This window comes from Rhinolophus sinicus, linkage group LG12 (genome assembly GCF_036562045.2).
Source record: "Rhinolophus sinicus isolate RSC01 linkage group LG12, ASM3656204v1, whole genome shotgun sequence".
In the NCBI taxonomy this organism is placed as follows: Eukaryota; Metazoa; Chordata; class Mammalia; order Chiroptera; family Rhinolophidae; genus Rhinolophus; species Rhinolophus sinicus.
In genome coordinates this window covers 42,336,111-42,359,023 of record NC_133761.1, presented here as the reverse complement: position 1 = coordinate 42,359,023, position 22,913 = coordinate 42,336,111, and the positions used below count along the sequence as shown (strand labels likewise).

Genomic DNA, 22,913 nt, shown 5'->3' with positions numbered 1-22,913 from the left:
GGTGAGACACGGGCCCAGAATGAGTTTGGAGGAATGCACCATGGGAGAGCAACAAAGGTTATGTGTGGGGGCAGAATTACGTGTGAATATAACTTGCTTATTGGAATTTCTTAAATTTTCTACAATAAACATACTGCTTGCTTTTAAACAGGTGTTTCCCAAAGGATACTCAGAGCCACCTATTTTCCTAATGACAACACTGCAGATGGGCTTTGAGCCCGGGTCACATCGCGCGTGGAGTTAGCTGCCCCAAGGCTGTCACACAGTGCTACCCAGACATGTGGCTGGCAGGGGACTCGTGGAGGAGTGCGCAGCCTTAAGAAGGAAGGGCATGCGCACACAGGCACACATGGATGAGCCTGGAGGACGTGATGCTGAGGGAAGCAAGCCAGTCACAGAGGGACAGACACTGTATGAGTCTCACCTATTTGAGGTCCCCAGGAGTCCAATTCAGAAACAGAACGTTGGAGGCTGGGTGCCAGGGGCTGGGCGGTTAGTGTTTAATGGGGACAGTGTCCGTGTGGGAAGACGAGCAAGTTCTGGAGATGGATGGTGGGGTGGGTGCACAGCAACATGAATGTACTTAATACTGCTGAACTATGCACTTAAAAATGGACAAGGTGGTGAATTTTATGTTATGTGTATTTTACCACAATTAGAAAAAACTGCACACAACGCCGGAACCCATTAAATTTTCAGGAGGGAGGGTTGGGGAGAATTTCTCCTGCCCGCCTGCACAGTAATGCTGAATAAACACGCAAGTGGGCTCGTGTCATCTTTCTTCCAGTAGGTGGAAAGCAGTAAAGCAAAAACGGTGCCATTAGCATCGGCGGCAGCTCACCCTGGGCAGTAAGTTCTATGACACACTCACCATTCATTCATCTTTACGTGAAAATGAGCAGTGTCTGTTGTGAGAAACCAACTGTCTCAGTAAGGAGGCTGCTGAGGGTGGGGGAGGGGTGAGGAGGGATGGGGGACGGTGCGGTGAAGACACAGCAAAGGACTGAATTATGACCCTCCTTTCTCCATTCCCTCCCCATCTCCCCGAGGCTGTGTCCCCTTACTTGAGGTTAATAATGAACACGAGAATGACAGACACTAAGGCTTCATACGGGCAGACAGAAAATCTGCTCTCGAGGGATGACGGCTCCCGAACAGAAGCCCCACCAGCAGCCGTCCTCAAAGACAGGCCTTGCCTTCTGGCCCTGCTGGCCTCTGCTCCTTTCTAGATCCTCCTGTATCACCAGGTCCACCCCCATCACCGGCTCCTCCCCCATCACCTGTGTCCTCCCCCATCACCTGTGTCCTCCCCCATCACCGGTGTCCTGCCAGCTAGTCTTACCATCAGAGGCAGAGACGCTGAGGAGGCAGAGAGGATGCAGTGGGGAGAACTGCTGGGAGAATCTAATTTTTCAGACCAAAGATCTTTCCCTGTACCCAGGGGGAAAAAATGAAATTCATCTCCATCCAATAAATTTTCAAAAAAAGAGGGAAAAATGTGAATAAACACACGATTTGAAACAACACTCTGAAAATCAACACTGAAAAAAAAATTCAGTGGTTCCAGCTGGATGCTGGAGGAGAAGCACTGCTCATGGAATCTGAGGGAATGTGGAATCTGGATGAAATCTGGTGAGGGTGGTGGAACACAAAGGTGTGTCCTCACCCCATCTAGAAGACAGTAAGGAGGTGACGCGACTCATCTGGGAGGAGAGAAGAAAGATGGCGAGTTAAAACTGCAGAATCAAGGGCCCCTAGAGCTAAAAAAAAAAGGTCTCTGTTTTACAGAAAAAGAAAAGAAAATCGACTGCTAAGGCCAGATAACTGGTGGCAGTGCTGAAGCTCCCAGGCCATCGTCTTTGTCCTCAAGCCCTGTGCTTTCCAAGGACACTCTCACTTTCCAGTTCTTCTCTCCCAGGATTCTGGAAATGGGAAAGAAACCAGGAAGAGGGTGTGGGGTGTGCTATCCTCAAAGGTCTGGAACTCCAGAATCCTGCAGCTCCTCCCCAACTTGTTCAACCTGACAGTGCTGAGCTGCTACGTCCCCGACGCTGGGGGGCTGGCAGCAATGTTCCCAAGAGCATGATCACAGCCTCCTCTACAAGGCCCAGGAGCACACCTGGTAAGAAGAACAACTGCTCCCTCCTTTCTTGAGCCAGTTTGCTGGGAACTACTTGACTTGTAAGCTTCTGTGACCACGGAGGTAGTTCTAGGGAGGGAAATGTAGGATTCGCCAAGTGACCCCTGAGCTCGTGGCACTTCAGCGGACTCCTGGCCAGACTGACTAGAGTGAGGGCAAAAGCAAGTCACTTCAACCATGCCCGGTCTGCCCCGACGACAGTGGGACCAAATAAATAAAACTGAAAAAGGATGCCAACCAGATTTCTCACCCCAATTCTGAGACTTCCCTTACAGACTGGGTTTTGACCGAAGAACCTGGTGAAGAAATCATGGGTCTCTAAAAGGCAACCCCTGTGGATCTCGGTTGTTTACAAATCAGTTCCTGGTGCTCATGCTTGGGTTCTGCTCCTACAAGCGGCTCACGAGCCCGTCTAGGCACCTCTAGCCCGAGGAATTTATAGCTAAACATAGAAGATGGAGATCCCAACACAAAACGAAGGCCAGGACCCTGGACCGCCCATCTGCGACAGCCACTCTGCTGGTATACTTCATCGAAATTCTAGATTCTTCCCCAAACAAGGGTGGGCTGGGACAAGAAATCCAGTTAAAATGATAATCTGGGCATTTGTGGCCTCAGCCAACCCAAGAGCAGTGGTCTCCAAGGTGGGGCCATATAAAGACAACTTCCTGGGGTACAGAAAGAAGACAGTGGACATTTTCAACTATGGTTCCTAATCCTTTATAACATATTGTTTAAAACATGCTTTAAAATGTATCAACAGATTAGTATGGTCATATGTGTATAATTTATGAGTATTTTAACATATATGGGGGGACGGTAACCTATACTCAAAGTATTTTTGCTCAAAGGGTGTGTGGCCAAAAAAGTTAGAGGCTGTTGCCTGGGCATCACTGCTATCTTAGATCTGGCTCCTTCATCGGCAGGTGGGTTTTGTGGCCATGCTGAAAGACACCAGACCCGTCCTCGGCTTGGTGCCACCTCCTCCCACCCATCGGTCCAACACCTAGGACACAAGAGCCGCTGGGTTTCCGAACACCCCACTTACACAGTAGAAAGTGATGTGACCAGTGGTTCCTTGCAAACCACAAAATTCTGGCTGTGCCCATCACTCTTGGTGAAACCATATTTCTTAACCATAAAAAAATAATTTCTAAAGGGTAAAATCATGTGATGTTGGTTTGGTAAGAAAAAAAGGTTTCAACACAAAAAAGGAAGAGGAAGTCCTTTTGAAAATAAAATGATATAGTGCGTGCATTAAAAGTTAGTAGTGATAACTTAAAAAGAGAATAAGCACTACATTCCTAGCTCTTCAAAGATAAGAAAACCAACTGTACTATGGTAAGAATATGACAGCCAGGGTCAATGCCATAGTCAATTGACTTAACTATAGTATTTAATAGTCTCATCTAGTATACCCCCTAAAGATGGCTTCTCCCTCCCTCTCCATATAGGCCTTAAAAGCCACCAGAACGCCTCATATCTTAATAGAAGATAACCCACAGGAAGTCTCTTGTTCCACACAGTGGAATTATATCCTATTATTATAATAAAGAAATGGTTATCAGCTAACTCTTCTATTTGGATGCCCACCTGTGTGGGCCACGCCTTTTTTACATAGGGAGGGACTGTGACCCAGGGCTCCATGACTTACACTGGAGTTAGGGAAGAAGAGAGGGCCACACTTAACAGAGACATCAAATGCACATGCGCACATATGCACGCACACACATGCGCGCACGCACATACACACAGTCACGCACACACAAGCATGTCTAGTGCAGCAGGACAGCTGGGAGGGCACAGACAAAGGACGGCCTGCACTCCCAGGGGTGCTGCTTGTCCAACCCAGTAAGACACATAAATCGATAAACTCTTTGTCGCCATCAAAGCAAAAATTTCATGAACCAACTTCCAATTTCTAGTCCAGCATGTAAGGAAAAAGCTGAACAAGCTGAAAAATCAACAACTCTTCTTAGATCCCTTGGAGAAGCGAGGTCATAGGGCAAACTGCTGCTCCAAAACCTGGAGACCAACAGGTGACCACGAAGAATCACAGCTTACCCGAGCAGCAACCTCTGTGGGAACCAGGACCTGGGGGATGAAATCTGAACTGAGGTGGGTGAACTGCTGGGGGCTCACTGTGGACAACGCTGGGAGGTAGAAACTCCGGGGGGGGGGGGGGGCGCGGTCATAGAGGGCCCCACACTTTTGTAGGTTTTACCTCCAGGAGCCTAACCAGGTTTCTCACAGTAAATACTGGAGACAGATCCCCTCCTGCTTCCAGCAGGGGGTGGGAAAAGGAATCATTTTGAAACAGACCAGACATTCTATTCTTAACAAGGCCTGCCCTCAAGAGAACCTATTTTACTAGCACCTACCCTACTGGGCTTTATGAGAGCCTACCCAGCCTGGAGGAAGGTAATAGCCAGCTACAGCCTGCCCTAGCCTGCCACATGAAGGGAAATACCCAACTCCAGTTGACTCTAGCCATCCTGTCCCACCTACATGGGAGAAACACTGAGAAGCTCTTGTGAAGTTACAGCCCAGGAGCACAGGCTCACAGAAAGACTGAGACCCATATAAGTATCGAACGCTTCCTCTCCCCCCACACCTTACCACCACATCACTAAAGGTCTATTTACTAGAGTTCCTTTTGTTCAGTACATCATATCTGGCTTTCAAGAAAAAATTACAAGGCATACTAAAGGTGCAAAACATAGTTTAAAGAGATAAAGCAGGCATCAAAACCAGACTCAGAGATGGCAGGGATATTGGAATTACAATGCCAGGAATTTAAAACTATGACTAACATGTTAAGAGCCCTAATGAAAAAAGTAGACAACATGAAGAACAAATGGATAAGCAGAGACATGAAAATTCTAAGACTCATAAAGAAATGCTAGACATCAAAAACAATTCAATGAAAATGCAGGATGCCGCCAATGGAATCATAGTAGACTGGACACAGCTGAAGAAAGAGGAGCTTAAGGATATGAAAACAGAAATGTCCAAACTGAAAAGCAAAGATAAAAAAAGACTGAAGAAAATAGAACAGGAAGTATCTGTTGTTTTCTTCAGTCTCTGTAAGGACTGTGGGAGAACTACAAAAGGTACAGCATGTGTGTAAAGGGAATACCAAAAGGAGAAGAGAAAGGAATAGAATAAATATCTGAAGAGATTGCCTCAAATTAATGTCAGACCCGAAACCACAGATCCAGGAAGCTCAGAGAACACCAAGCAGGATAAAGAGCCAAAAAACCTACACATAGGCTTAGCAAATTCAGATTGCAGAAAATTAATGATAAAGAAAGTACTGAAAGAAGATAGAAGGAAAAAACAGCTTCAGAAAAACAAAGATAAGAATTACATTCAACTTCTCAGGAACCATGCAAGCCAAGAAGAGTGCAATGAACTATCAAAAGGGCTGAGAGAAAAAAATCGCCAACCCAGAATTCTGTATCTTGTGAAATTAATCTTCAAAAGTGAAGGAGAAATCAAGACTTTCTCAAACAAAAATTGAAGGGATCTGTTGCCAACAGACCTGCCTTGAAGAAACGTTAAAGAAGCCCTCCTGAGACAAGGAAAGTGACACAGGTGAGAAACACAGGACTCCATAAAGGAAAGAACATCAGAAAAGGTACAGGTGAAGGTAAAACAACTTTAACTTTCTTATTCTTTTTTTTTAAGGTGCATTTTATTTATTTATTTTCCCTCTTCTTCTGCCTCCCCCTGCCCCACTCTGGTTTAAGCCATTGTGTCTCAGTCTAGTTGTGTAGGACACAGCTCCCTGGTCCATGCTGGTATTATGAGCCTTGTGCTCCCCCGGCTGAGGTAGTGGGTCGCCGGTCATCAGTCGGCCATTCACAGCAGCTCACGGTAGCTCTCACCGGCCACTCATACTGGTTGCCAGCCACTCACGCTGACTGCTGGCCACTCATGCTGGCCACCAGGCACTCATGGCGGCACACTGTAGCCCAGGGCAGCACAAAGCAGCCCGCTGAAGCACTCAGCAGCCCGTGGCAGCTGACGATGACCTCCGCCTGCTCATGGCAGCCCAGCTCCAGGGAGAGCCGTTGTTCACAATCTCAGCTGTAGAGGGCACAGCTCACTGGCCCATGTGGGAATCGAACTCGCGACCTCAGCATTAGGAGCACGGCGCTCCAACCACCTAAGCCACCAGGCTAGCCCAACTTTCTTATTCTTAATTGATCTAACAGATAACACCTTGTTCAAAATAATAGTAGCAAGATGTATTTGATTACATATAGCTTATATATATTATGTACATGTGAAACGAATGACAGAATGACACAGGATGGGAGGGAGAAGTTAGTTCTATTTTGTTCTAAGATACTTGTGCTATGAAGCATGATAGTATTATTTGAAGTTAGATTTGGATTGGTTCTAAATGTATATTGGTAACTCCAGGGCAACCACTAAAAAAAGTAAAAAGAGGAAGGAGAGAAAAATGGAATAATATAAAATATTCAATTAAAACTACAAAAATAAGAAAAAGAGTAGAAGACAAAAATAAGAACAGAGAACAAGTGCAATGAATAGAAAAGAGTAACAAATATGGTAGATATTAATACAACTATATTACTAAATCATTTTAAATGTCAATGATCCAAATATACCAATGAAAAGACAGCTATTGTCAGAGTGGATCAAAAAAACAAGACCTAACTAACTACATGTTGCCTATAAGAAATCCACTTTAAATATAAAGACACATATAGATTAAAAGTAAAAGGACAGAGACAGAGGTATCATTATAATACGAATCAAATGACAACAGAGGAGCCATATTAATCTCAGACAGAGCAGACTTCAGAGCAAGGAAAGTTATCAGGGAGAAGCAAGGACAATACATAATGATCAGTTCTGCAAGACGACAAAATGATCCTGAATGTACGTGTGCTTAACAACAGAGCATCAAAATACATGAGACAAAAACTGACAGAACTGCAAAGAAAAACAGATGAAGCCACTATTATAGTCTGCTCTCAGACTATAATGAAAGTAAAAATAAATAACAGAAAGATAACTGGAAAATCCCAAAATATTTGGAGATTAAACAACATACTTCAAAATAACACATGGGTCAAAGAACAAATCTCAAGAGAAATTAGAAAATATTTTGAACTAAATGAAAATGAAAATACATGTTTGTAATGCAGTGAAAGCAGTGCTTAGAGGGAAATTTACAGAACTGAGAATGAGAAAAGAAGACAGACCTAAAATCCATCATTTAAGTTTCCACATCAGGAAACTAGAAAAAGAAGAGCAGGTTAAATTCAAAGTAAGCTGAAGGAAAGAAATAATAAAAATTGAGCAGATACCTAAGAAATAGAAAAAAAAGGAAATCATTAGGAAAGAAAAGGTGGTTCTTTGAAGATCAATAAAATCAATAAGCCTCTAGCCAGGCTAACTTAGAAAAACAGAGAGAAGACACAAATTACAATGATCAGAAATGAAAGGAAGCCATCACTACAGCTTCCACGGACAGTAAAAGGAGAATAAAGACCACCACAAACATCTCTTTGCCTGCAGATTTGATCACCTAGATGAATGGACCAATTTCTTGAAAGACACAATCTGTCAAAACTCAGACAAGAATAAATAGACTATTTCAATAGGCCTATATCTATTAAAGAAATTCTATCAATAATTATTAACCTTCTAAACAGAAAGCACCAGGCCCAGATGGGTTCACTGGTGAATTCTACCAAACACTTAGGGGAGAAATTATACTCATTCTCTACAATCTCTTCCAGGAGCTAGAAGTACAGGAAATACTTCCTAACTCATCCTAGGAGGCCAGCATTACCCTGTTAACAAAATAAGACAAACACATTCCAAGAAAAGAAAACTACAAACCAATACTTCTATGAATATAGATGCAAAAATCCTCAAGCAAATATTGGCAACTTGAATCCAACAATGTATAAAAGAACTGCACATCATGACCAAGTAGGATTTATCCCACGTATGCAAGGCTGGGTCAACATATGGAAATCAATTAATGTAATCATCACATAAAGAGACTAACGAAGAAAAATTATATGATCCTATTATTAGATGCAGAAAAAAACATTTTAAAATCCAACACCCCTTCATGATAAAAACTGTCAGCAAACTAGGAATAGAGGGTAAATTTCTTGAACTTAACAAAGAAAATCTATAAGAACCCTACAGTTAACATCACACTTAATGGTTGTGGGGACAGAGCCCCAGAGAGTAGTTTACAGGCTCTCGGCCTCACGTGGAAGGGTGCTGGCTCGGGTGGTGAATGGCCGTCGGCTGTGGCTGATTGGCCGTCGGCTGTGGCCGGTTAGCCGATTGGCCGCTGGTATAACTGCTGCGGCTACGAAGGATTGCCGAGGAGCCAAGCAGAGCCGAAGAGAGTGGAAGAGGAGGGCCGAGGAGAGCGGAAGAGGAGAGCCGAGAGAGAGGAACAGAGTCGAGAGAGTGGAGGAGAGTTGTTGGTCGGTCGGTTGGCGGAAAGGCGGACGGCAGGTCACGTGTCCGGTGAACCCAGCCTCCAGTGAGACCGTGGTGGTATGGCTCCCCTACCTATGGCTCCGTGGGTGTTCCTTTTTGGCCTCACCATATCCTGCGTTCTTGTGTGGGGAGCAGGAGCAGAGACCCCGCAGGCCGCCCCGTCTGAAAGATGGCGCGGCGAGAAGGCCTCCGCGCACGACAAATGGCGCAGTGAGCAGGGTCTCCCGCACGACAATGGTGAAAAACTAGGTTTCATCAGAAACAAGGAAATCCTTTCCAACATTGTACTAGAAGTTCTAGCTAACGCAGTAAGACCAGAAAAGAAAAGGTGTAATACTGATTGGGAAGGAAGAAGTAAAACTGCCTTTGTCCACAAATGACATGATTGTCTATGTATAAAATCTGAAAGAATCAACAAAAAAACTCCTGGAACTACGTAATTATAACAAAGTTGCAGACTACAAAGTTAACATACAAAAGTCAACTGCTTTGCTATATATGAACAATGAACAAGTAATTTTGAAATTAAAAACAATACTATTTCCATTAGCATCCTGAACATGAAATACTTTGGTATAAATCTAACAAAACAGGTACAAAATGTATATGAACAAAACTATAAAACTGATGAAAACATTAAAAAGGCACTAAATAAAAGGATATTTCATATTCACAGGTAGGAAGACTCAATATTGTTAAGAGGGCAGTTCTTACCAACTTGATGGCTAGATTCAACACAATTTAAATCAAAATCCCAGCAAGTTATTTTGTGGGCATCAACAAACTGACTCTAAAGTGTGTATAGAAAGGCAAAATCCCCGGAATAGCCAACACAACACACGTGGAAGAACAAAGTTGGACTGACACTATCAACATTAAGACTTAATATAAAGCTAAAGCCATCGCGACAGTGTGATACTGGGGAAAGAACAGACAAATAGGTCTATGGAATAGGGCAGAGGGCCCAGAAACAGACCCACATAAACACAGTCAACTGCTCTTTGACAAAGGAGCCAAGGCAACACAATGGAGCAAAGACAGTCTTTTCAACAACTAGTGCTGAAACAATTGGACATCCACATGCAAAAAAACAAACAAACAAAAAAAACAACCTAGACACGGACCTTACATTGTTCTCAAAATTGACTCAAAATGGACCATAGTCCTGAACATGGAAAACAAAACTATAACACTCCTAGAAGATAGAGAAAAAAAATCTAGATGACCTTGGGTTTGGGGATGACTTTTTAGATACAACACCAAAGCCATGATCCATGAAAAAATTGATAAAGCTAAATTTCATTAAAATTAAAATTTTCTGCTCTATCAAGACACTATCGAGAGACTGAGATGACAAGCTGGCTGAAAGAAAATATTTGTAAACATATCTCATTAAGGACCGTTATCCAAAATACACAAACAACTCTTAAAACTCAACAATAAGTGAACAAACCAATTAAAAAATGGGCCAAAGGGGCGGCCGGATGGCTCAGTTGGTTAGAGCACAAGCTCTTAAAAACAGGGTTGCTGGTTTGATTCCCACATGGGCCAGTGAGCTGCGCCCTCCACAACTAGATTGAAGACGAGCTGCAGCTGAGCTTCCAGAGGGGGAGGCCGGATGGCTCAGTCGGTTAGAGCGCCAGCTCTCAAACACAAGGTTGCTGGTTCAATTCCCGCATAGGATGGTGGGCTGTGCCTGCTGCAACTAAAGACTGAAAACAGCAACTAGACTTGGAGCTGAGCTGCGCCTTCCACAACTAGATTAAAAGCAACAAGCTGCCGCTAAGCTTCCGGAGGGGCGGCCGGATGGCTCGGTGGGTTAGAGCACGAGCTTTCAACAACAAGGTTGCCGGTTCAAAAATGGCGACTGGACTAGGAGCTTCATCCTCCACAACTAGACTGGACTGGGCCCAACAACTGGCGCTGATGGGCCCCGGAGAAACATCCCCAATATAAAAAAAAAATTTAACAACAACATAAATGGGCCAAAGACCTGAACAGAGACCTCATCAAAGAAGATAAACAGATGGCAAATAAACACTTGAAAAGACGCCCCACATCATTTGTCATCAGGGAAACGCAAATTAAAATGAGAAAACACTTCCACTTATTAGAATGGCCAAAATCAAAAATACCAACTCCAAATGCTGACGAGGATGTGGAGCAACAGGAACTCTCACTGCTGGTGGGTTGCAAAGTGGTGCACACTGTGGATAGTTTGTCGGTTTCTTCCAAAAATAAACATATTCCAAACGAATAAATAAACATATTCCTACCACATGATCCAGCAGTTTCACTTCTTATATTTACCCAAATAAACTGAAAACTTGTGTCCACACAAAGGCCTGTGCACCGATGTTTACAGCAGCTCTATTCATAATCGCCCAAATTTGGGAGCAACGAAGATGCCCTCCAGTAGGTGATGGATAAATAAACTGTGGTCCATCCAGACAGTGGAACATTATTCATCGCTAAAAGGAACAAGCTATCAAGACATGAAAAGAGGTGGAGGAGCTTCAATGCACGTTATATGTGAGAGAAGCCAATGTGAAAAGGCCACACACTGTGTGATTCCACCTATATGACATTCTGGAAAAGGCAAAACCATGGAGACAGTAAAAAGATCAGTGGTTGCAGCGGGTAGGAGAGAGGTAGGGGTGACCAGATAGAGCGCAGGGGTTTTGGGGCAGTGAAACCATTCTGTGTGACACTCTAATGGTGGATTCATGTCACCGAATGCACAACACCAAGAGTGACCCTAATGCAAATGACAGACTCTGGGTGATGATGACGTGTCCGTGTAGGTTCATCGATTGTGACAAATGTCCCCTCTGCTAGGGACAATGACAGTTGAGGAGGCTGTGCCTGTGTCAGACGGGGGCCGGGCATATGGAAATTTCCATAGTTTCTGCTCAATTTTGCTGTGAATCAAAAACTGCTCTAAAAAATAAAGTCTGTTAAAAATTTTGTGAACTAATATACCATCCTACATTTCCTATTTCATTCTATTTTTTTCTTTCAACAAATTTTGGTGACCACTCACCAAATTGGCCCAAAGGAAGCCAGCGAAACATGGCTTTCGGAGTGTCCCCAGAGGCCCTAGGACATGCACTCCCCACCCCACAGGCGACACGCTCCCAACACCGCATCAAGCCAGTCAGTGGGCACAGGGACTTCCAGGCCACCAGCCACCAGCCCAAGGCCGACTGGCCCCGTGGGCTGCTCAGTACCTGGAGGGAGGGTCTCCATGTTTTGTGCTTTCTCATCTCCGTTGCTGTGGTGAAGGTCTTTCTTTTTAATTGGGTCAATGTCATTCCAGTCCTCCTGAGGGAACAAAGACACCAGATGAGTCAACTGGTTCTTGAAGCACACCTTCACGCATCAGTTCAACAAACACTGAGTCCTATGATGCCAGTGATGAGTGACTGAGAATTCCCATCTCGGGGACCTGCACCCCAGAACTTCTTAGGTGACAGAGATGCAAGGGGAGGAAAGGGTGGGATGCCTTTTCTAAGGGAGGGTTTACATCTCTCTTCATTTATATTTGTATCGCATATGACGGGAAAGAAACGCTCTGCAAACTCCTAGGCTTTGGGGATCTGTGCAGGTGGGGAAGGCAGGCAGGGAAAGTGGATTAAATAAAAGAATTTAATAGTGCTTTCATTAAAGCCACTAAAATCAGGGTAGCTCTCCAGACATCTTAGATGGTTTAAAGATGCCCTAAGACCGGATTTGTCTAATTCCGGCGAACAACAGTGGAGGGAGGGGACAGGACCCATGGAGCGGTCCATAGGGCTTACTCTAATAGGTCTGCCAGCAGCACGGAGCTGCAAATTAAGGGCTTAATGTGAAAGCAAAATAAGATAGAAGCTCTGGAAGAATTTATTCAACTCATCTGCACAAACAATTTATTCCATCAACATTAAATCAAACTAAATAACAACTCCATGACCACAGAGCTAAATATATTTTCAACTACTTGGAATCTGATTCCTGTGAATAAAGTAAGAAAGGTTTCTATACATAACCCAAATCAGAAATACCCCATGGCTACCCACACAGACTTCTGGGAGCCAAGCGTTTTCAACGGGCCCTTTGCCTGCACAGATGCCACCAGGTCGGTGGGGGCCTTAAGTTCTCCCTCAGGGCAGACCAACCCGATGTGATCCCGTGGGCTGTTCAACTAGCATTCTTCCAGACGGGCAAGGGCAGTGGTAAGCTGACCAAGGGACACCGGGCTCGTTACAATGGAAAGTGAAAGTCGCAAGAGTCGTAACCCTCAGGGCTGGGCCACATCATACATTTTCCCCCACAGGTAACTTGCTCTGCCAACAATCTGCATTTTTACCCCAAAGTTACAGTAATTAAAGAAAAACTGTGCCTAAGCCTCCTCCCTTTGGAGGCCAGCTTTTCCTTCAGTTGCTTCTGCAGGACAGTGACGCTGCTGGGCTTATCCTCCAGGCCCATGTGAAGTGATGGGAGGGGCCCCCCAGAAGGATGACCCCCTGCAGACCAGGGCTGGTGACAGGAACCACCCCACACCTGGGTGGTCCCAGCCCCACCCCTATCACAAGGCCTTTCTCAGGACTGCAAGCACCCCAAGAACTGTGACTTTTGAAGATCCTATCCCACGTGCTAACAACTGTATTAAAATGCATCGGTATCCCAATTAACATTTTTTGAAAGATATTTATAATTTGGCTTTTGAGATGATTTGGTTCTAAATAAACTTTCAATTTACTACTGGCAATGATTTTTGCGGCAATCTTGGCAAATGTGTGGGAAAGAATCTAGCCTACGAGCTGCCTTTCCAACACTAGGAAATAATGTGTGAGTACTAAATTCAGCAAGTAACGCAGTTATGAGTCACAATGTGAGGCTTTTAATTAAGCATTATTAATTTTCATTTTGTAGCTTGCTTGTAGCATTTGTGCCTAATAATTTTTTCCTTTGGCACAGGCCTACTACATACATTGGCTAATGGATCAAAATATTTAACCTTGTACGCACTTGAATAAATCCAAAAGCGAACATTGTTGGTGTGGCCCATGACCTTGGTCGTCTTTCCTACACCTAAGGATCAAGGCATTATCGCAGTGTTCCCCAAATTAACACCTGCACCAACGTTTTCTCAGAAAATAAGTGTTCTTTCTTCCCACAAACAAGACAGACTAGTCCACACGTAACATGCCTTACTCTCCCACCTCTGCAATCAGCCACATCCACTCCAAAGCTACGGGCATGGACGAGGACATGCCATCTCACCAGGACATGGCACGGTCGGGGAAGTAATGTTAAGTGCCACTTGTGAAGACCTACTACGCATCAGGCATTGCACGAGACACTTTGTCTTCTCTGCAACAGGCCCTACATTTGATAATTCCTGTTTTACAACGGGGACACACAAGACAAGAGGTTGAGTGCCTCGGCTAGGTCACACAGCGGCAGGAGGCTCAAGAGGGCCCCCTATGTGTCAGGATGAGGCTCCGGCCACGGGCTGGGTTAAGCCACAGGAGCCTGGGTCTCACAATACCGTGAATACCCAGGAAGAGGATGTCATGTGGGAGGTCCCCAACAGACAGCTGCTTTGGTCAGGACTCCCCGTCACAACCTGCAAATACCCATGTTCACCCCGTGCTCCTAGAGCAAAATGAGGATGAACAGGAGGGGCAGGAAGAAAAGTGGGGGCCGCCTCTGCCCCTGCCTCACACTCACCCAGCATCGCCAGGGCCAGGCCCCCCGGGACACTGCACACACGTCACAGATGAGGAAGCTGAGGCATGGGATGTAAGCGACAGGAAGTAGGTAATGAAGCTGGACTCGAACCCCAGGAAACTGGAGTCCCGGTCTCAGTGATTCTCCTGCACCGCCTTCTGCTGACGGAGCTCCCCCTCCAACCACAGACAGCTGAGATTAAAGCACGCATCGACATGTCTCGAACATGTCTGGTCACTACACGTTCCTGCTAGACCAAGAGGGCTGAGACAGTGCCCAAGTACAACCCACCACCGGTCAACCACTCACCCCTCCTGACACCTGTCATTGTCCACTCCCTTCTTGTCACCCACAGCCTTTGCTGGATATTAACAAGTCCCTAGAGACACGGTGGGGACCGGGCAGCTTTGTCTTGGTTGAGTGTATGCACCCAGGCACAGACAAGCATTGGGCAATGACAGCACAGTGTCACACGCCCCATGCAGCGGGAGGGCAGGATGCCAGCAGGAGCATTGGGAAGTCTATGCACAGAAGGGATGCCTGGCAGAGACCTGAGGGAGCCAAGTGACCTGGCATGGAGAAGTGATGGGGGGGTGGGGGACATGAGGCTTCCAGATGGAGAGAAAAAATGAACGGTAGAAAATGGAAATCGTGGAAGTGGCAAGATACTCTGAGACTTGAAGCGTGTGTTCTAGAAACATCACTTTGGCTGTGATACGGGGAGCAGATTGGCCAGGAGTGACATCCACAGGTTAAAAAACACAGAGTACTGTCTGGAGGGGCAGGGAGTAGCGCTAGGAGAGACAGACGAGTTTGTTTGGGAATGTTGAGGTTACTGTGAGATACCAAGAGGCGGTATTGGGAAAAAAGGTGGAGACACACGTTTGGAGTTCTGGAAAGGCATGAGGCAATGAAAGCTACTGTGAGCGTGAGACAGACAATCCAGGGAGAGTGTGAGCAGAGTGACAACAGGGCCCAGGGGCAGCACGAGATGTCAACATTTAAGGGACAAGCAGGACACAGGGCATGCTGGGAAGAGCTCTGGCACAGGAGCTAGAGCCCCAGGTTGTAGGCACGGCTTTGCCAATGAGCGAAGGGGTCTGAGTAAGTCGTCTAAGTTCTGTAACACTGGGGTGCTGGGCTAAGGTCCCCGCTCGCTCTCGCTTTCCTGTGTAGCAGATACACTCAGCGCTTTATTATAATGTCTGCCGATTTCACAAATGTTCAGGTCCTCTGAGGGCAGGACGGTTTTGTCACATTTCTTGTGTGTCCCCATAGCACCATGTGTGGTGGCTGCTCAATAACAGATGCAGTTGAAAACCCCCTTACCCTCCTTACTCAGACTGGCATTCCTGGCTTCGCCCATTTTGCTGTGGAAGCTTTTCACTCCACCCCCCCGCACATCTGCAGACATCATGACACTTTACACCACTGGCGGCTCCCTTTAAAAATGGAAACGAACTGAATGCAAATGCCCGGAGAAGGCTCTGCGCCCAGCGCCCACTGACATCAGGGCGTGTTTTCTCCCTTAAGATCAAATGGCGCAGTGATGGACAGGCCCTTTCTAGTGACAAGTATAATTTGCTGAGATTTGAGGAGTAATGATGTGGTTTGATGCTGGGTGGAAGGTTGCAGAGAATCCCAAGCCGGTGATCCCTCTGGTAAGCGTGCTGTCATCTCCCAGGATGCTTTGCTTCTCCTGCCCTCAAAGGAGGGATGCAGGCACTGATTACATAATGACGACCCCACAGAAGCCTGCGCTCCAGGCAAACACAGACCAGAGACCAGGCGGGCTCAGTGTTCTGACTGGAAACTGAGCTCTGCCTGGAGATTTAACCAGAGGTCTAGGACGCTGCCAGGCCAATCAGGACGCATGGAGCAGGAGGGGGCAGCTGCCCACTCAGCCGCACCATCTGGACCACAGTGTGGGACATCCACGCAGCCTCGGAAAGACCCAGAGAGCCCCACCCAGGGCACAGACTCCTCTCCTGAGTTAACTGGCGTTTCAGCCACATCATTCCTGGCTTCTGCCTATGAACTGACGGGAGCGGTACGATGTGTGACTTTGGTTAGTTTTCAGTCTACAAGCTCAAGACAGGATGCGCCTGCACTGTTCTTACAACAGAAGCAGCCTATTACCACAGGCCAGGAGTGAGGTCAGATGGGAATAAATGACTGAGTCAGGGCTATTTACCTACCACAATCAGAGAGTACAGCAGCCAAATTCATCCTATGTCAAAGTAGATAAAAGAGCAATGACTTTTAATAAAATGACGTTATGTTCAGAAACAGTAAAGCCCATTAGCTGGTTTATTGGAGTTATAAAAATTAACTAAGTGTAAATATAGGTTTAAGTATTAAAAGATTATTCCCCATTGTATTCCCAATATGATCTGTCTGTTTCAAAATAAGAATAAATAAATAAAAAGTGGGCTTGGCTTTTTCCAGAGACAAAGTGCCAGTCAGTGGATGGAGCGGCTGTGCTAAGGAGGAAAAGGGGCCGAGGAAGGCGGGAGAAAGGCGGGGGGTGGGGGTGTGGGGGCAACGGGAGGAGCAGCCCCTGCAGCTCTAACAGGCTGCCATCAACTTGAGGGCACTCCTCAGCCCAGCCCCACACTTGAGCAAAGACATCCGAAGGGCTAAGTGTGCGATCACCTGCTGCGAAACAAACAGCCTCAAAACTCAGAAGCTACAAACGAGAAACATCATCATCTCACACAGCTCCGAGGGTCAGGAATCCAGATGGTTCTGGCCCAGGCGCTCTCAGGAGGCAGCAGGCAAGTCAGGCAGGGCCGCCGCCATCAGAAGGTTTGCCTGGGGTGCAGAGGCAGCCACCAAAACAGTTCACTCACATGGCTGTTGGCTGGAGGCCGCAGGTGCTCACCACAGACTCGGCCCCAGGGCTGTGTGAGCGGCCGCACACACGGCAGCTGGCCTCCCCCTCAGTAAGTGATCCCAGGGAGAGGGACAGAAAGAGGGGGAAAGAAAGACAGACAGAGGGAGAAAGGACTATGCCAAGCCCCTCTCATGACCGAGTCCTGGAACTCACGCACTGTCACACCATCACATTTTACTCATTAGAAGCAAGGCACTATGTCCAGTCACATTCGAGAGGAAGGGAAATCGACCCATTTTGTGAGGAGGGCTGTCAAGGACTTGGTCGGCACATTCTAAACCCACTCCGTTTATCAGTGCCATACGACCTGACCATGGCAGAGATGAGCTCAGAATATTCCGAAGGTGGACAGAACACGGCTGTACCCAGACAGCTATTCAGTGGGGCTGCGAGCAGTGGGAGTCCAAGAGCTGAGTCACGAAAGAGGCAAGTCTGAGCTGTAAAATATCATTTCGTCTCACACTGACCTCTTACTTACAGTCCAATATAAAGACGATTACCACCTATGGTAGGGTGTTTGACTTATGCAACACCAACCAAAATAAATATGCTTACACATGTAAACCTAGACAATAAAGACTAAATGTATATCGCTAAATCATCAAAGTCCGCCTTCATAAAATTTAAATGGCTAAAGGTTATATTTGTTAACAAAGATAAAAATATCACTGTGGAAGAAAAAAGAAAATAGGTTATTTTCAATATCCCTTACTGAAATACATCTTGTCACTGTTAAATTATTTCAGCCGACTACACCATCTGCTAAGAGGCAGACTGAGTTACCAGAAATACTATCTCAATGACTGCTTGGCTCCTTTCTCATCAATTGCCTGCTTTCCACTGTTACCTAATGACTGTTCAGGGATCCCCACCACCACAACTAGTCCATACAGCAGCAACATTCAAGTTCTGAGGGGAAAAAAAGCCAGGGTGCCAGATCTGTAAAAAAGATGTGATTTATATTTTCACAGCCCATTTCTTAAGAGCACACTGCCAAGCTAAGACATAAAACTAAACTGCTTACTGAAAGCGAATTTTTCAGAGTAGACTTGGTTTCCTGCTAAAGACCAAGACCTCTCCTAATCTAGCATCCTCACTATAGAGTGATGCAGAGAGGAACCACAAGGATGGTTTATTGTTTCTAATTCTTTGGGGCGGGAGGTCCCCAACAGGGTGGTTGGTACAGGGGAACATCCTAGGTCTTTCTAGAAGAGGATGAAACCTGCTGAGATATTGTGTCAGTATCCAAACTTCAACTTTCTAAATAGGGTGTGGCACATATTAACAAACTGACAAACTTAATCTTAACTCCCTGGAAACAGTCCTGAGAAAATGCCAGAATGCCGAGGAGAGGCCCCCTTAAGCGGGCTAGTAGTCAGGTCACTCTAAACCACAACAAGACTTCCCTGCAGCATCAGTACCCATGCATTTATAAGAGAACTGGTGTCTGCTTCCACAGAAGACTTGCCACTCAAAGTTGTAACTTGGTTTAAGAGAAAGAGTATTATCTTCCCTCCTAGTGGCCATTAGAATAGGAAGGGAACACAACACACCTTAGAGACCAGAACCATGCTGGGCTCAGTCATTCCAACATTTCTGCACAAGCGAACACGTTTCCATGCAGGAGCAGCAGCGAGGACCTGTCCCCCCGCACCCCTCCCCCAGTTTCATCTCTAGGAAGAGCTGATCCTACAAGCGGGAGGAGTGGGAAAAGCCCAGGTGAGCTTCCAACAGTACCTCCCAACTGCTTCCAAAACCTTTACTCAGGTAAGACTCAAAAGACAGGAAGGTTCAAGCATCAGGACCTGGGTAGAGCCTGAGTGAGGGACAGACAGAAGGCAAGTCTCCTGGCCTGGTCCTGCCCAGCCCACTGCACCACAACCTCTGGGGATGGGCCCAGCCCGGGGAGTTTTCTAGCAGCTTCCCAGGCAGCTCTAATGCACAGTCAGGGTTTAGGGACACTGAATTCATCGATGTAATGATGAATCGGAGTAATGAATGTGAATTCAAGTTCCACATTCATTAGTCCAACTTGCTCATGAAACTCAGTGTTGCTGAAATGGGAGGGGAGCAAATTTCTATGGTGGGTTCAAAGTCACAGACTGCTTCATACATAACCACTTGCTCACAAATAAAGCATAAAAGACTTCATTTATTTCACTATGTCCCCACAGAGAAAGACTGGAGAGAAATCCCACGGGGCCGCCTGGTATTTGGGGGCTGTAACCACCACCTGTCCTGGAGTCAACCATGACATTGCTATTACTCCTGTCACTTAACTTTTCTGACAAGCAGAGGGCCTACCACATTGTTCCGCACATTGTCTCCATATGTGGCCAGTCAGCTGCCTTCATTCTGTCAAAATCTTCCCATGAAAACCCTGTGGCCATATACAGATGATATATCTGTCAGTAACCCAGCCTGCTCAACTTAGAAACTCCAAGACACCTGAAACACAACTAGGAAAGGATTGGAAATGTGTTGTTACATGGCAAATCAGTCCTGGTCCATCTCCATCATCTCGGACAACTTGGGTTGTCTCCTAGGGCCTCAGTTTCTCTACGGAATGTGGAAATTTAAAAACACCTTTAGGGGCTGGCCCGGTGGCTCAGGCAGTTGGAGCTCCGTGCTCCTAACTCCAAAGGCTGCTGGTTCGATTCCCACATGGGCCAGTGGGCTCTCAACCACAAGGTTGCCGGTTCACTCCCGCAAGGGATGATGGGCTGCACCCTTTGCAACTAGTAACGGCAACTAGACCTGGAGCTGAGCTGCGCCCTCCACAACTAAGACTGAAAGGACAACAACTTGAAGCTGAACAGCACCCTTCACAACTAAGATTGAAAGGACAACAACTTGACTTGGAAAAAAATCCTGGAAGAACACACTGTTCCCCAATAAAAGTCCTGTTCCCCCTCCCCAATAAAATCTTTAAAAAACAAACAAACACCTTTATCCTATCCCCTGAGGTGATGTAACTGACAGGCTCCAACCTGCAAGGCAATATACAAGTTAAATAGTAAGTCCATCGCTTACATTTGCCTTCCTCCAATTTGAGGGCCCAGCCTTTACCCCTTTTAAACTGCTCATGCTCCTAACCTTCCTCCTTCCCTCCCACAATCAGCTCATTCACTGATGTGTTCAAATGAATACATACGTTATCCTGTGGTCTTCCTTCTCAAAACTGATAATCCCAGCCTCACCATGAGAAAACATCAGACAAACCCCAAACGAGGGATACTCTACAAGATCCCTGACCAGGGCTCCTCAAAACTGCCGAGGTCATCAAAAACAAGGAAGTCTGGGAATCGGTCACAGTCCAGAGGAGCCTAAAAAACATGATGACTAAATGCGATGTGGTATTTGGATAGGATGTTGGAGTAGAAAAAGAACATTAGGAAAAACTCAGGAAATCTGAATAAAGAAAGGACTTCAGCTAATAACAACGTATCGATAGTGGTCCTTCAATTACAACACACGATCATACTAATGTAGGATGTTAGTAACAGGGAAACTGGGTGCAGGGCATATGGGAGCTCTGCTCTATTTTTTTTTTCTGTAAATCTAAAACTTATAAAAAAGTTTTTAAGAAATTAAAATATGTGCTCAGATCTTATTTACATAAAATAATAATTACATAAAACACTCCTGGACCAACATCTGTCAGCTATGTATTTCCAGGGTGTCTGTCAATTTTAAATGGCCATTTTAAGCCCTCCTCACTCCCTCTCCCTTCAGGGGACTAAGGTGTGGATCTCTTGATAACGCTGATTTTAAAGCCAAGTTTGCAATGAGACACAGGCCCTGGAGAAATCTATTGCATGCCACAATCTTCTCTTCAAGAATAGTCAATCCATCCTAAACTCGTCTGTCACAGATGACCCAAGCAGTAGGCGGCCCAGAGCAGGAGCACGAGGTGGGCTGTCGACACGCAGCTTTTCCTCCTTCCTGGTTCTAAAGGAGACTTTAGAAGCCAGATGGCTCTGGGGCCCTGCAGACGTTCCCCAAGGCAAGAGGCCTGGGATGACAGAACTACAGCCACAGGTGCGTGGAGCACCTGCCACTTTGAGGAGCCACTTCCGGCCCCCTTTTTTGGTGCCAGCTCTGACCCCATCCTTCTTCCTGTCAACAGCGGCCTCCGCAGCTGGGGGGCTCCCACCAAGCCCCTTAACTGCGGCTTCTCTTCTCAGAAAGGATTCTGTCGCAGCGGAAGCAGGTCCCCTCACTTTAAAGGAATGATGAATTTCAGCAAACTCGACTAGAAAATGTCCTTTTACAAATAAACAATGTATTTTAGAAAATTCTTTCCCCTTGACTTATGTAAAAACCAATTGTATTTTAAAATTAAGAAATCCTAATTCCCTAAAGATAAGGACAAAGCCAGCAGGGGCGGGGGTGAGCAGGTAGCAGAGCAGCCTGCAGGGGACCGGTGGCGTCCCCGTTACCCCTGGGATCTCCCACCCTGACTTCAGCGTCACATCAGCAGGTTCAGTTGGTCTCATGGAGCTGCGCCCAATGCGGCCTTGCCGCCGGCAGGCGCCGCCATCTCACCCGGTGTTCGCTGATTACATCCCTCCCCTGGCTCTGACGGGGAGTGCAACTCGGTTCCTACCTTCCTCAGTTCCGGCTACGGGAGGGTGGCGGAGTCTCCAGGAGTCCTAGAATGATATGTTAAGGGCCCCAGGTGGCCTGGGTTAGAAACTAAAGGGAAAACGTGTAATTAAGTTTCTTCCATTTCTAATCGCAAGCCATCACAGTCAGAAATTTCTGGTATTATGGCCCAGAAACAACTGACCAGCGTGAGTTGAATCCTGGCCCAGCACTGGTGCTGTCTCTCACCCCTCAGGACTGTCCACCAAGGGGCTACACAGTTCTCCCCCTACAGTAAACTACCCCCTGCTCCTCAGAGGGAAGACTTGCTTCAAGTACAAGATTTCAATTCTCTTGGGGGACAGTTAAAATCAGAGACATGGATGTTGAAAAAAGGTAAGAAGCAGAAAAATGAAAGGAGAGGACAAGGCTCTCCCCACCTGGGAGACAAGGGCAAGCAAAGCCCAGCAATCGCCACAGCCAAGGCCACGGCCGTACAACCTGAAGGCTGAGGAAGGAGGTGTTTGAAAAATATATATGGTAACTCATGTCACGGTTAGTAGGTAAGACAATGGGGACCCACTTGGGATTTTTTGGAAAACAAGTGAATGTGGCTTGTTCAGAAACATGGTATGTGAGGCACACCTCGAAAGATGCTGTCATCTGCAACTGAGGACAATAAATGCATGAGAATTTCAGTGAGATGGTGAGAGACAAATTTCTAAAATTCCTAACATGAGCAACAGTAAATGGGAACAGCACACCATTTATTTTTATTAATTTAAAATGTCCATGTTCTCATTAACATTCTCTTCATTTAGGGTGAAAATTATCCCACAGTCCTACAAGGGTTGTCCCAAATCTATTTTTCTCCTAAGGTCTCTATTAACTACAAATTCTTCCTTCACAAAGGGTCTGTGCAAACAGAACACTGTCACATCAGCCCATTTTGCAGAGAAGCAAGCACCTGGGAAGGTGGCTGACGCTGGACGAGTAGCACCAGATTCCACTTCAATCTGTTCCCAAACGCGATCTTTTTCCACAGCTCCAAGCTCTTAGGTTACGTAG

General features: G+C 46.1%; 1 protein-coding gene across 2 annotated transcripts in view; it reads right to left on the bottom strand.

The window, feature by feature from the left end:
- Positions 1-22,913, bottom strand: part of GALNT2 (polypeptide N-acetylgalactosaminyltransferase 2) — a 169,248-nt gene that overhangs the window by 71,609 nt on the left and 74,726 nt on the right. For both annotated transcript variants that reach the window (XM_074316435.1, XM_074316434.1), the window contains one exon: positions 11,878-11,971. In XM_074316435.1, the coding sequence (XP_074172536.1) occupies positions 11,878-11,971 (94 nt within the window). The remainder of the gene's footprint in view (positions 1-11,877; positions 11,972-22,913) is intronic.